At 37.0% G+C, this 14,391-nt stretch overlaps 1 protein-coding gene across 1 annotated transcript; it reads left to right on the forward strand.

Annotated features, from left to right (window-relative positions):
• The first annotated feature begins 2,411 nt into the window (after positions 1 to 2,411).
• On the forward strand, positions 2,412 to 12,593 carry gpd1b (glycerol-3-phosphate dehydrogenase 1b). The gene is made up of 8 exons (XM_041778218.1): positions 2,412 to 2,566; positions 7,536 to 7,713; positions 7,826 to 7,966; positions 8,125 to 8,263; positions 9,608 to 9,720; positions 10,585 to 10,821; positions 10,927 to 11,033; positions 12,003 to 12,593. Exons 1-8 carry the CDS (start codon positions 2,523 to 2,525, stop codon positions 12,097 to 12,099), a joined length of 1,056 nt encoding a protein of 351 aa, XP_041634152.1. The 5' UTR covers positions 2,412 to 2,522; the 3' UTR covers positions 12,100 to 12,593.
• The last annotated feature ends 1,798 nt before the right edge of the window (positions 12,594 to 14,391 follow it).

The raw sequence follows: 14,391 nt of genomic DNA on the forward strand, positions 1-14,391 counted from the left end.
ATTTTTAAAATATATATATATTTTTGCTGCTCCCATATATGGTGAGTATTCAGATTAGGAATAGGAATCTGGATGTCTTTCCCTGAAAGTGGGATGGACCGTGTTTTTTCATCATGGGCCCCTCTATAGTACTGGGCCCCAGAAAGCTTTCCCTTTTTCCCACTTATAAACAGCCTTTCTTGCTTGCGTACAAAATTGGGCACTTATTCATTAACTATGGGGTGCATATTTATTGTGAATGTAATGAAGAGTTAATAGCATCAAACTAGATTTTGATTATTGAGAAAAGTCACTGGAGAGGACAGTTGGCCCCAACAACAATGTCCAAGCCCTTTAAAAAGCCCCAAATATCATATCAAGCCAATTATAGTTAATTCCTTTAGGCAAATTTAACAATTGGTTGGCTGAAAACTGTGGTAAAATAGCATGCAATCAATTCAATGTATGATTTGTGGAAGAATATTGCACCAATAATGATTATATGTTTTTACACACATTTCACTTTGCTTTAAGACAAAATGAAGTATGATGTGGTGAGTTTGAGTCAAATGCCCTTTTAAGAGGTAAAGTACTGTAAGGTGTTTGGGTACATTTATTTATTCAGATTGGGGTAGGTCTTCTGTGGCTTTGTTACATAAAAAGAAAGAAATGTTTTCATAATGCATCTCCACCATCTTTACACCTTGAGACATTCATATTGATACCACAGTACGTAACACAATGTGTCCCCATCTCAGCTTATTTCAGCTTTTTGCAGAGTAGCAAAGGAGCTTTAGGTAAAAAGACATTTTGATGCAAAAAGGAGATACTGTCATCCTTCAAATGCAATGGGTATAATAATAAAACTGAAAAATCAATCAGAATATTTGAGGGACAGGGGCATCAATAATAAAAAGGGCACCTGCTGTGGTGGGGCACTAGTACACAAAAAAGTTTAATGTTTAAAGTGAAACAGAGGGAAATCCTTGGAATTAAAGGTTTTTATTACTATGATTACATCTGTAATAAAACAGACAAGGAATTCTGAACAATTTAAGCATTTATTTCACAACGATACACAAGTGAGACTGTCAGTGAAGCAGTTGTCATTGCCGCTGTGGCATTTACAGTTCTTTTAAAGCTTGGTCAGGGTAGAAAATGGTCCTTTATCAGGTTATGTCCAAAGAGAGGGAACCCTGGAAGGCACTTCTCACATTTTATCCACTGGAAGCACACCCTAGAGCAGTGTTATTCACACTTCATTTGCACAAGGCACACCTTGAATCAAGCAGAAATCTCAAAGTACAACATGCTCATATTCATGCAAAATAGCATCTCTAACACTTGTTTAACTATCTTTAGTTATTGTATAGTTGTACTAATATATATGTTGCAACTGTAGACCTAAATGTGCCTGGTGTGCCTTGAGAACCGTGCTTTAGAGCAGGGGTTCTCAAACTTTTCAGCCCGCAACCCCCAAAATAAAGGTGCCAGATACCAGGGAGCCCCACTGTACCCAAGGGTTGTTGAAGCATAGTTGAACACAGCTGTGCACATTCAAGAATAATCGTCAACTTACATTATAAGATTTTTTTAAAACATTGTTTTAATTAGAGTGTAAATCTCACCAAATGACCAGTTTTTTTATAAATATATTTTTGAGCTTTTTTGGCCTTTATTTCCAGAGAGAAGGACAGCAGATAGAGTCAGAAACGGGGATGAGAGAATGAGGGAGAGACGTGGTAAAGAAGACACAGGCCAGACTTGAGCCCAGGCTGGGTCATGTTTTAATTTCACATTTCTTAATGTTTTTATTTATTTACTTTTATATAAAAATGAAAAATATAGCATTTGAAATCATATAAAAATACTCTTTATGTTTTGAAAGGCATCTGGCAACCCCCTCTCAGTGCCTCTGAGGTTCTGACCCCCAGGTTGAGAACCACTGCCCTAGGGGATACTTTATAATTTTTTGGTCGACTGGAAGGGCCCCCCAAGAAGACATTTTATCATGTTTGGTCCCCTAGAAAGGCAAAAAATAAGATAGAATAATGAAAGTTAATTAATTTAATGTTCAAGTTTTTTATTTTTATGAACATTTATAATTTTTCTACCCTTCAAATGATGAACTGCTTCTTATATCTTAAGCCTACTCAGCCTTCAGGGTGGAGTGTGGTGGGGGGGGGGGGGGGGGGGGGTAGTTTTCTCCATGTATTTCTTCTTTTTAATGTGTAGACTGTGAGGCTTGAACAGCTTGATTAACTTTCACAATACGTCTGATTACACAAGTTGTAAAAATGTCTTCTACTGGTAGAAATACTTCAGACATCACAGTGTAAACTATCCTGTTACTTCAGGGTTGAGTGTGTAAGAGAGAGAGAGAGAGGGAGAGAGAGAGCGTCCCTCAGAGCAGGTGGAGCAGACCAACCAGCAGCAGAGGGAGTGCCGGAGCCTCGGCTCTGTGTCCGGTATAAATACCTCCTGTCCCGGCTACAGTCTGTCTCCACACCGAGAGCAGCTCCTTCTGGTCGGTTAGACGCACGATGGCAGCAACGAAGAAAGTGTGTGTGGTCGGCTCTGGTAACTGGTGAGTTTAGAGATTTATAAACCTTAGCTTAGAATAAGTTTGAATTAACTTTATTGCACGTTGGAATAGACAACACGTGACTACAGAGTTTAATTATGAGGTACTGTCAGCTCACAGGCGCCACTTCTTCATTAGAGTTCACACACTAAGCTGTTGTGAAAAGTAAGGAAACTTTTAGATACTTGCAGGTAACTTTGGCTTTTGTTAACAGCATGATTCATGGCTTGTTGTGTAAGGCTGGTTTTTGCTGTGAAATTCTGAGCTTAGGTTTGACTGACAGGTTATGATGACCTTTGATGCATCAACACTAAATGTTTGTTAAAGAAGCAGCTCCTGTCTTTTATCATTAGCGGAATTAATGCTGAGTCAGCCATCAGCTGGTGTTGATATCCTTCAGCCATCATGACATTTACTTAAGACTGTGCTGCAAGAAGGGTTCAGATGTTTACTCAAGTTAAAGAAGCAATACCACAATATAAGAGTGAATCACAACTATTCATGTCCTGCATTTAGAGTAGAATTAAAGGAAAAATCTGTGATGCTATTCTCAAAAATGTAACAAATATTATAGAGAAGGCTCTTTTTGTGGATCATAATGTACTATTATGTGAAAATAATTTTATCTGCTTATAGGGTGGCCTGGCAGAAAAAGTTTGGGAACCACTGCTCTAAAATAATCACTTTCCAATATTTAAAGATCAAAATATTCAAAGAGGAATAACATTTTATGAAAGTAAATAAAAGTTAAGATGAGGTATGCTGTATTTTTGTCATATGCTTATTTATATTGGACATGTGCAAATAGAGCATATTTAGAGCATATAAGACAAATATTGCACCAAGTTAAAAGTATTTGTAGCAGATCATTTAAGAATGTAAACTTTGATATGGAAAATAGCAAAACACCAAGTTTTTTTGAAGGCAACAGAATGTTGAAATATTTGGAAAAAATCCATTCCCCAATTTTTATTGTACAACTCTGTAACAGTACAAAAAATATAAAATATGCTAAAATATCTACTTCATAAAATCAAAGGAAAAAAACTCAAAAACACTCCCTACATGGTCATGTAGACCCTTAAAACTCACTTTGACATGATGCTGAAATCTATCAGAGTGTGTTTTAAAGTCTACATGACCATGCTGTGAACATAAAGAGCATTTCAATAGTTTAAAGAGAGTCTTTGAGTTGTTTCTTGTTTAATCCTGTGACTACATGAATCCTATGTCAAAGAGACCCTCAAAAATACTCACTGTGAGTCCAGTTTTTAAAATATCAACTTCATATCGGTATTTGAAACATTCTCATTATTCCATAATGAAGATATGCAGCAGCTCTTGCTCAGACAAAGGTTTCTAGTAGATAAAAAGATGACTGGTCTTTCAGTGTGGTAAAGGTAGATGAAAAAATATGAACAAGTGTTGGGTGCCCCTGGAAAACAGAGGCTTACTCAGGTACTCCAAGCATGGAAAATGGTGAGGAAAACACTGAAATGGCTTTTATTATATGTTATTTGGCTAAGATTTAAAAAGCCACCATCTTTCAGTCACAGAGGTCTTCATCAGGGCTTACAAATGGTTTACAAGATTTCCCCCCATTTTACTGTGTTTAACAAACAGATGTTTGTTTTATTCTTGTCTGTGAAAGAATCTGAAGAACAATGTCTGTCATGTGGCACTAAATGTCTTTACTAGAATCCAGACTAAAAGAGGCTCTCATGTCATGGGTCGATCTGTAACTGTAAAGGAAATAGTGAGATAAGTTACTGTCAATAAATAGCTGTAAGAAATGAGGCACGAAATAGTTCAAATTAACTCATAAAGTTATGAAGTGTGGACTTTGTGCTAATGATATTAGAAGACATTTTGAGTAGAAACTGGTGAAACTACAGAGTTGAGATATTCTGTTACAGTAAAAGTCATGCTTTTTAAGTGTTAAACAAAACAAGTACTGCAGTTTCAACATTAACAGTGCATCAGAAATGCTATTCATCCTACAGAAGGGCCTTTTTTGAGTTATGCTACATTGTATTGCAGCATTAAACTACAATGGATTAATGGGGTTGCTTTTACTTTGAACTACTGTGGAGCAAAGTTTATTACAACACATATTCATTTGATTGCTTTAAGACCTAACTTCCTGTTTGGATTGGTAAAGTAATGTGTTAAACAGATGCAGTTGATTTATATATAAGTATGTTTTTAAAATAAAGAGATTTAAGTAGGGCTGGGTGATTAATCAGAAATTTAGATTATATCATAATGTGTCTTATTGCAATTTCCCAATCACACAAGATGCAGTATTCCTTGAACATAAAATATGTGTCAAAATAACAGTTTAATTATTATTATTATTATTATTTCTGCAGTAGAGTTGGTATATTCCACAAATAATGAAAGCATTCAATTGACAACTTTTCTAAAATTGTTTGCCAAAAATCCTTATTTCCCTGTTTTTGTTTATGTTTTTCTTATAAAAAATGTGACTGACATATAATATTAATAATTTCCTTCAACACAACAGTTTACATGGCCTCTTTTGAAAATCATTCTGCCATATGTAGAATGATTTTTTTTTACCTGTGTTTGTTGAAAATTTGTGAAGTGAGGAAGTTAAAAATAATCACATATTAAATTGCAATATTGGGAAATAAATTCAATTGCATTATTTCCCCAAATAGTTCTGCTCTAATTAAAAGCATTAGCTCTTGACTGGTGGGTCAGGACCCAAATGTGTGTCAGTAAATGTGTGCCTGGCCAAAAAAGACTGGGTGAGAAGGTCTATATAATAAGAAAATACATTTTTATTTTACTTATGTCACATATGTCAACAGATCCCATTAAAAGGGGGTTATGTACATAGTTTAAGTATATTAAAATGTAGTATTACTTCATGTATAACTGTCTTAAGTTAATTTTGTTCTGTAAGGACAATTTACATGTCACAATCATCCATTTAATCACATGGATGACAGAGGATGTGATGTGAAGTACCCTTCAATATTACCTTATTCCATCTCTATGTCAACTCAGCATTGTCAGATTTAGTTTTACCTGAGCTCACTTCACTATGTGACCTGCCAGCTCTGAAAATCAAACCACAAACCAACAAAGTCAACCAACTCTACCACTGATCCATAATCGGCAACGGTTTAGGCCACAGTTATTCTTAGTCAGTCATATTGAATTTATTTAACAACATATCTTAATAAATGAGCAATTAAGTGGTATTTGTGTTGTGAGATTTTAATGATAGCCTTTATTTTTCATCCTGATTTGCTCTATGATGAGTGTGCTGAACGAACACAACTGAACATGATCAGAATGTGAATAAAGCAGAGGTTTAGTTTTTAACCCACCCCAGACTCAGAATCCTACATGTGCATATTCAAGATCTGAAGATTAGAATTAGCTCAATTTGGATACCTAAGCAACTTGACTTTGTCTTTGTATGATCAGGATTTTAAAGCTTAAGCAGGAAGAGCTTTGAACGATTGTTGACTAAAGCAAGAAATTAAAAGAATTTGAAAAGAAACAGGAGGCATGCTAAACTTTAAAAACTAAGTCCTTTGGGTCTTAGCTTGCTTGTACCACCCTTGTTACACTGACCCTGTGCACTGAGCTTCTCAACATCCTAGGTTTATCCAACAGAAGCCCATCCAGGACAATATCACTAAGCAGGTTTGAGTTGTTCTAAATAAAGACACTTTACTGTTGTTGATAATCAAGTCTTCAGATTAAGTTCAACTTACTTAAGTCAGTCAATAAGTCTATATTTTAACTGAATAATTTGTTCTGACATATGTTTTATACAGTCTGAGGTCCAAACTATCCTGTTTTTATTGCATAAATCTGATTGGTTGAGAATAATAACAGTGGATCATATCAAATACCTTGGACTAACAATAGATAATAAATTCAGCTTTGATCAACACATACGGGAAATTCAGAAGAAAAGCAATCAAAGACTCTCAGTCATCCGCAAACTAAAAAGCCTGAATGTCACATCAAATCTCCTCCTTCACCTCTATAAAAGCATTGTTCAACCTGTTCTCATGTACCTATCCATATGCTTTTACAATATGCTCACAATCAAAAACTGGAATGTCCTCACAAAAACAACCAATATTGCCACAAAAATGCCATAAATGCCAAAGCCATCAGACGCATCACAAATGCAATAAAACAAGATCACACCCACCCACTAAACCAGTACTTATGCCTTCTGGACGCAGATACAGGACACTCAGATACAACAGAGCACAGCTTAAAAACATTCTCATACCCTCCGCCATCATAGCACTAAACCAAAAAAAATTTGAATGACACCTGATTGTCCTCATTTATTTGTAATCATTGCCGGAAGTGAATGCTATGTGTTTTTGTGTCTTGTGATTGTTCCCTCTTGTAAAGGCGTCCTCAAACCTTTATGTACAGAATCTGTAAAAATGAAGGGATAATAAATTAACTAACTATAAGAAGTTTGAGTCATGATTTCTCATTAAGGAGTTTGGGGTGGGTCCTGAGGCTAGACCAGTGGAGCATTACTGATTAAAAGGATAATACATATACAGAAAGTAAACGTATCAAAATAAAAGGCAGCACTTAAATGACTAACTGGTGACATTTTGTAACCTCTGCTTATAAACTGCTGGTCGTAAAGCAGGGTCGTTCCTCTGTAATATCAGAAAAATATGGTTCAAAGAACATTTTCTTTTGCAAGCATAAATAAATAAATGAAATGACAGACAGAGGAACGTCAAATAATCAATATATTCTTTCCCACTCAGGTATAAATGTATGACAAGTTTCCAATATTTTGTCTCCTTGCTGCAGAAATAGAATCAGAAAGTACTGTACACATTTAACAAAAATAGATTAAAAAAAAATCTTATTCTTAGAAACAGTCTGTGGAACAAGCCATTGTCTCATCAGCTGCTTGCTCAATGTCTGTCTCATGTGTCCACAGGGGCTCTGCCATTGCCAAGATTGTGGGTGCTAATGCAGCCAAGTATGATCAGTTTGACACCACAGTCAACATGTGGGTGTTTGAAGAGATGGTGAATGGCCGCAAGCTCACAGAAATCATCAACACAGACCATGAAAATGTGAAATATCTGCCCGGACACAAGCTGCCCCCCAACGTGGTGAGCATGAAACAACTTTAATAGATATTTGATACCTATTTACTCTGTATTTTCTCAGTTTGGTGTTGTCATATGATTGACATTTCACCATATTTGTCTCTCTTGTCACCAGCTGGCTGTTCCAGACTTGGCAGAGTCTGTGAAGGGAGCTGACATCCTCATTTTTGTGGTCCCTCATCAGTTCATTGTCAGAGTTTGTGACACCATTAAAGACCACATCAAGAAGGATGCAGTAGGAATGTCTCTTATCAAGGTAATATTTTATTCTCTCAACATTTTTATACTTAGTCTATCAGAAAGGAATAGGCAGTTTAATTCATCTAGACCAGTACTGTAATACTTTACCAAAGAATGGGATGCTTGCTCTCATGTATTACTGTTGTTTTTGGGGGTTTTTTGTGCATGCTGCAGGGTGTGGATGCGGGTCCAGAGGGTCTGAAGCTGATCTCAGAGGTGATCAGAGGGAAGCTGGGCATCGCTATGACTGTCCTCATGGGTGCTAACATTGCAAACGAGGTTGCTGATGAGAAGTTCTGTGAAACAACCATCGGTATGGAAGAAAATGCAGCATGTGCTTTAATTCTTTAGTAAAATGTCAGCAATTGCTAAATGCTAAATTTCCCAAACCATCTTATTATAAAGGTAGCATCCATCACAGTACCACACTTGAAGTCACTGAGTTCCTCAGAACGACCCATTTTGTATCACAAATGTTTGCAAATGGAGACTGCATGGCAAGGTGTTAGATTTTATACACCTGTGGCAACGGGTCTGATTAAAACACCTGAATTCAATGATTAACAGGTGTGGCCAAATACTTTTGTCCATATAGTGTATGGACATTATAATTAAACCCTGTAAAATAGTGATTCACAACTGGTGGGTGAGGACGCAGAAGTGAGTTGTGGAGAAATACTGTGGCTGAAAGTCTGTTGTATAGGGCCCTAGGCTGACAAACATTCATATATTTTATTATGCCAGGTATCTTGGCATACCAAAGCTGGTTTTCCCTTTGTAATGTTTATTTTTTCAAGAACTATAGAAAACAACCAGAATGTACATGTTCTTACAGAAAATGGAATAAAATAAAATAGATTTATGCTTGTCCTCCAAGGGTGTCTGCAGTAATGCACTTTTTAAAAATGTTTGTTTTGTTCTGCCTCTTTGTTCAATTGTATGTTCTGCTCCATCTAAATTTCAAACTAGGCTGCATGGTGGTGCAATAGTTAGAGATATCGCCTCATAGTAATCTCTGTAGAGTCTGCATGTTCCCCCTGTTTATGTGTGGGTTTTCTTCAGGTACTCTGGCATTCCTCATAGCCCAAAGACATGCTAGCTAGGCACTGCATGTTGGGGATTGGCTGGCAATCAGTCCAGGGTGTACCAGGTCTCTCGCCCAATGATGAACTCTAGGCCCCTGCAACCTCAAATGGAAAAACCGGTGAAGATATTGAATGGAGGAAAAATCTTATATGCCATAATTGTTATTTGGGGAAATTGGGTCAGGTTTGGGTAGTTGATGGAGAGTCCTAAAGATAGACCAGGAGAGAACCACACTGGTTAAGTATAGATCTGGTCTTCTCATGTACTTCAGTACACTAAAGTCCAGTTATATTTCCATTCCTTAAATCACAATCAAAGGTTGTGTTGATCTTTTTCCCTCTGGTATACTGTGTAAAAACTGTTATGTAATACCCCATAACTACAATACTTTTGACCCTCTCATATTTGGAATCAAATTCCTTATAATTGAAACTCAAAATATCCTGAATTTAAATGTCATTTTCAGTGTTATTTACTGTTGCAAATATGTATTATTGCTAGATAATAAACAATTCCGTTAGCGCTGCATTACAAAAGCTGATGGTGATTTTATGCGTTATTTTTGTCACAGGATGCAAAGACAAAACTCACGGGCCCATGCTGAAGGAGCTCATGCAGACCACCAACTTCCGTGTGACCGTGGTGGAGGAGTCTGATGTTGTGGAGATCTGTGGGGCGCTCAAGGTTGGCATCTTTACTCTTTCAAGAATTAATTCACTCCTTAATTTTAACAACCACCTGAGCACAAGCTAAGATAATGTCGGAGCAATTTCATATGATTAGGCATCTGCTGTTATTTATCTCTGTAGGCATTGCAGATCATAAAGACATATTCAAAGTCTCAAGGTTGTTAAACTTGTTAAATTTACAGTTTTAATGAAAACTTAAATTGATCCCCCTGATTTCTGACTCTATCCACTGTCTTATTAACCTTGCAAAGCAGATGGATACACCTGTTTCCTTGTTTTCACTGGCAAATCCATCTTGCAAAGCTCCCATGTGAACCATTTGGGCCCAGTTAGAAAGTGACAGGAACAATCAGCTACGAGGGGCAGTACTTTCAGGTGCAGCACAGTTGTGACGTAAACAAGCAGTAGCAAGAGCTGGTGCAGTTATGGAGGAAGAGATTAGCGTGGATGCTGCTAAAGCGCCAGTTTTATCAGAACTTGATGACATCTCTTCGTTAAAAGAAGAACAAAGAACAGCAGTGAGTTGTTTTCTTTTCAAAAATGACAAAAGTCGAGTACTTACATGACTATAGTCGCCATGTTTCGCATTATTCCTCAGTAGCTGCGCACGCGCAGTTTGCTAGCAGCTACATCACGTGCTTTGTTGCTCAAAAAAATGGCCCGAGAGATGTGACAGACAGAACGTTCACCCAATCATACTCTGAGGTTTTTTTCAAAGCCTCTGCCTTTTCTCAAAGGTTTCCTTTTGAAGCTTGAGGCGTGTCGGGTTACTGTCTTATCTCAATAAAGGTATAAAAGCCCAAAAATAAAATATAAAAAGTGCAATACCAGCAGCTCCTCCTCTGTAATTTGTCTGCAGAACATTGTAGCAGTGGGAGCAGGTTTCTGTGACGGCCTGGGATTTGGAGACAACACAAAGGCAGCAGTGATCCGTCTCGGCCTGATGGAGATGATCGCCTTTGCCAAGGTCTTCTGCACAGACTGTCCCGTCTCCCCGGCCACCTTCCTGGAGAGCTGTGGCATTGCTGACCTCATCACCACCTGCTACGGAGGACGCAACCGTAAAATTGGGGAAGCTTTCGCCAAAACAGGCAAAGTAAGAGGAAGAAGCTTTGACCTGCTTTTCCTTTCTTTTTAACCACTCAGTCACTCTATTTTAAGGAAACTATGATAATAATGGATTAAACATCTCTGTGTTTAGACTATCGAGCAGTTAGAGAATGAACTGCTTAATGGACAAAAGCTTCAAGGTCCAGCAACTGCATCTGAGGTCCATGTCATTTTGAAACAGAAAAACATGGTGGATAAGTAAGTCTTTCTCATTATATTGATAGATTTTAAACATAAGATTACTCTATTATTATTGATATAATTACTAACACAACGTTTTAACTGAGTGTATTTGAAAGAGGATTTTACTGACATCTTTAGTTATAAATAGGGCTACTTTACTTTCTTACAAAGGGTTGGGTGAGAACACTGGAACTACCCTGAAGCAACAGTTAGCAACTGGTGTTTTGGTGCAACGAGTGACCAGTAACTGACTTTGACTGTTTTTCAGTCAAGTGTGTCTGTAGTTGTCGCAGTTACATGTATTTAAGCTAAGGAGTCCTGCAAATGCCTCTTTTCTTAGGTGTTGATTTCATAAAGATTTGATAACTGTATGTTTACATTATGACAAAAATCTAAACAGAAAAATCTGTGAGGACTCTTTACAAATCTGTTGTAATAACAAAAACCATAGATATTTTCAGCTGAAAGTCCCCAAACATTGTTTCCAGAACTCTGTCAAAAGTCAATAAAATCTTCTTTCCCACAAATAATGACTATTATATGAATCAGAAAAAAATGGAAAACAAAAGAATGGAAACAATTACTTGATTTATTGAAGTGTGATGTGCTGGGGTCTTGAACAGGCAAAGTATGCTTACTTCCTGAAATCTTCAGGCAACAAACCACAACATGCTTCTCTTTTTGCTGTAGATAAATAAACAATGAAATAAAATAAATTAAATAAGGTGTAAATTGTTAAGAAAAAAAGGTAAGCTGATAGATGTGAGTAGATATAGCTATCTATTTTCCCTAGCACAGCTTTTCCCTTGTTTATATTTTTAAGCTAAGCTTGGCTAACTAGCTCCTAGCATAAACTTTACATTTTAGCATACAGGCACTGTGTTTTAATCAAACTCCAGAAATGAAATATGCTTGGGTTTTTCTCTTTTATATGAAAGTATTTCTACAATAATTCACTCATTTCAAATTTTTTCTCCTTCCCAGGTTCCCTCTTTTCACTGCCGTGTATCAGATCTGCTTCAATGGACACAAAGTCACAGAGTTCATCCAGTGTTTGCAGAACCACCCGGAGCACATGTGAAAAACTGACAAAAGGACCTATGAATAAGTGGAAGTTGAGAAAGGACTTTTACACTACTGTATTACACAGGTGACTACACGGGGGAGATTAGGTGAAGGCCGTTTCTGATCTTGTCTAATGTTTGGATCTCAAACAGAAACCAAAAATCAAGCCAAGTTTCCCTCTTAGAACTGAGCTGCTGTTACTGACATAAAAACATAACTCCTGTTTTTACTGATTGGACACTTACATGTTGAAAAATGTTTGAATTTATCACAAGTCTTAAATTTGAATGACTGCCTTACAAAACACACAAACCGACCTGAATGTTATGAAATGTTGCATAATGTCTTGGTAAAAAGTGCCTTAACTTGCCTTTTCACTGGCATGTACGCTTTCAAACAAAGCACTGAATAGTTCAAACTCCTGCTGTTTTTTGTCTTCTGGAGTCTTCTTGGGATTAAGCCAAAAACATCACAAGATTTATTTTGGAATAAATTATTGAACTTGTTGAATTTGTGTTCACTTTTAGTGTTTCTTCTTAACTTGGTGGTGAAATCTTCTTGCAGGAAACAGTCTTGCTCAGCCTCCAGCCCCTCTGTAACCTGACCTAAGCTCAGACAGGCTGCCACTCTAAACGCTTCACCTTTACCATTTTCTACTTCAACCTTTCTGTAAGGGCACATCCAGCCTCAGCTCTCCAAGGTGATGGCTGTTCTGTGGATTATTGATGATACTGTCAGTGATTTAGTTGAATTGCAAATGATGAAAACCCTTTTCACTGTCTTTTTGAACATTGATTCATTCAAAAACATTCATGGAGACTCTGAAAACTCAAGAAGCCCATGTGTTTTCATTAATAGCCATCTGTCTTCACACTATACGCCAATGCATCCCATCAATATTAAGTTTTTTAATTCCTGTGGGTCAGAGTTTCAGCTTAAGGCACTATGACAGACAAGAGGGTAGTTTATTTCCTCTGGCTGTGAAATGTTATTATATATTCAGTCTTCCTGGCAAGTATTCCAAAAGATAAAACACTCAAGAAAAAAAAAAATCTTTTGCATGTATGCTCTTTGATCAAACTTGAGTGTTTTTCATATGCTTTGTTGCTTGGATATGTCGTAGATGGTAATGTTACATCATTCACTAGTTGTTTGAATTCAGATTCCCTCGCTGAAATCCCTTGCATAGTTATTGAGTCAACTGCCCTGTGAGATCTCTAATAATAACACACTCCAAAGGGGCAAATGTCCATCTATAATTAGACATTGGACAGCAACGCAGCTGCTTCATCCCTGCATAACAACACAAACAGAGGGATGCAATGCTTCTAAATATTTTAGAATTGTGTTGTCTTTTAAAAAAACACTCTTTGATTGTATAACTCAGCCATTTTCATTTGAAAGTCTGCACAATTTAAGAACGGTTATGTATGATGACTTTAATCTAATGCAATGCATACCTTTACAAAACTGAAATATTGGCTTACTACATTAGTATAGGTCAGGGTGTAACATAATATTCAGTGACAATTTGTAGTTGTAGTACATTAATTGACCACTTGAGTGTGCCATCGTATCAATCACAGTCCAATCACTGCCGTCAATAACAGTCTCTGAAACTTTTAGAGATAACTAGTTTGCTAAATTACAGAACGCACAATATAATATTTCAACAGTAAGGCTAAAATTGGCGCAAAATGGACAAATTCGAATACAGACTGAGAAATAGAGAGACACAGATATGGATGTCAGGCATGCATGAAGCACCCATCCCTTCAGTGAAGGAGGAGGGACCCGCCTCACTTCCTCAATTCCAGTCCTCAACTCAGGGCGGCAGCCAAAATATGTCAAGCTACTTGTTGACAGCCATTTGTTACGGTAAATTCACGTTTATTTTAAAAAGTAAAAAAATAAGTTATAGTTCAAAGAAATGGCCAAAAAGCCGCCAAATTTAGACTTTTATGCCCCCTGACTTTCATATCTAGCTTCTCTTCCTACTCTGTTTGAATGTGGAAAGCCTGATAATAGTTTAATGACATTATTTTGGCTCAAATTAAAGAACAAGCTTTTCCGGTTTTTGCATGAGGGAGCTTGTGATTGTAACTTCTACAACTATCGACTATTTATCACATTTCTGTCGAGTAGTAAATGCCCGGTATTATATTCAGTCTGCAAGCACTGAAGTCACAAATTTAAGCCCAAGTGTAGTTTCGAGACAAATCTAATAAACCATACGTCGACCGTTGGGAATCTTATTCTGAAGGCATAAACCGGAAGTCCCTCCATATTCTGGCATCTTTCACTGTGA

The sequence above is a fragment of the Cheilinus undulatus genome, linkage group 3, assembly GCF_018320785.1.
Source record: "Cheilinus undulatus linkage group 3, ASM1832078v1, whole genome shotgun sequence".
NCBI lineage: Eukaryota > Metazoa > Chordata > Actinopteri > Labriformes > Labridae > Cheilinus > Cheilinus undulatus.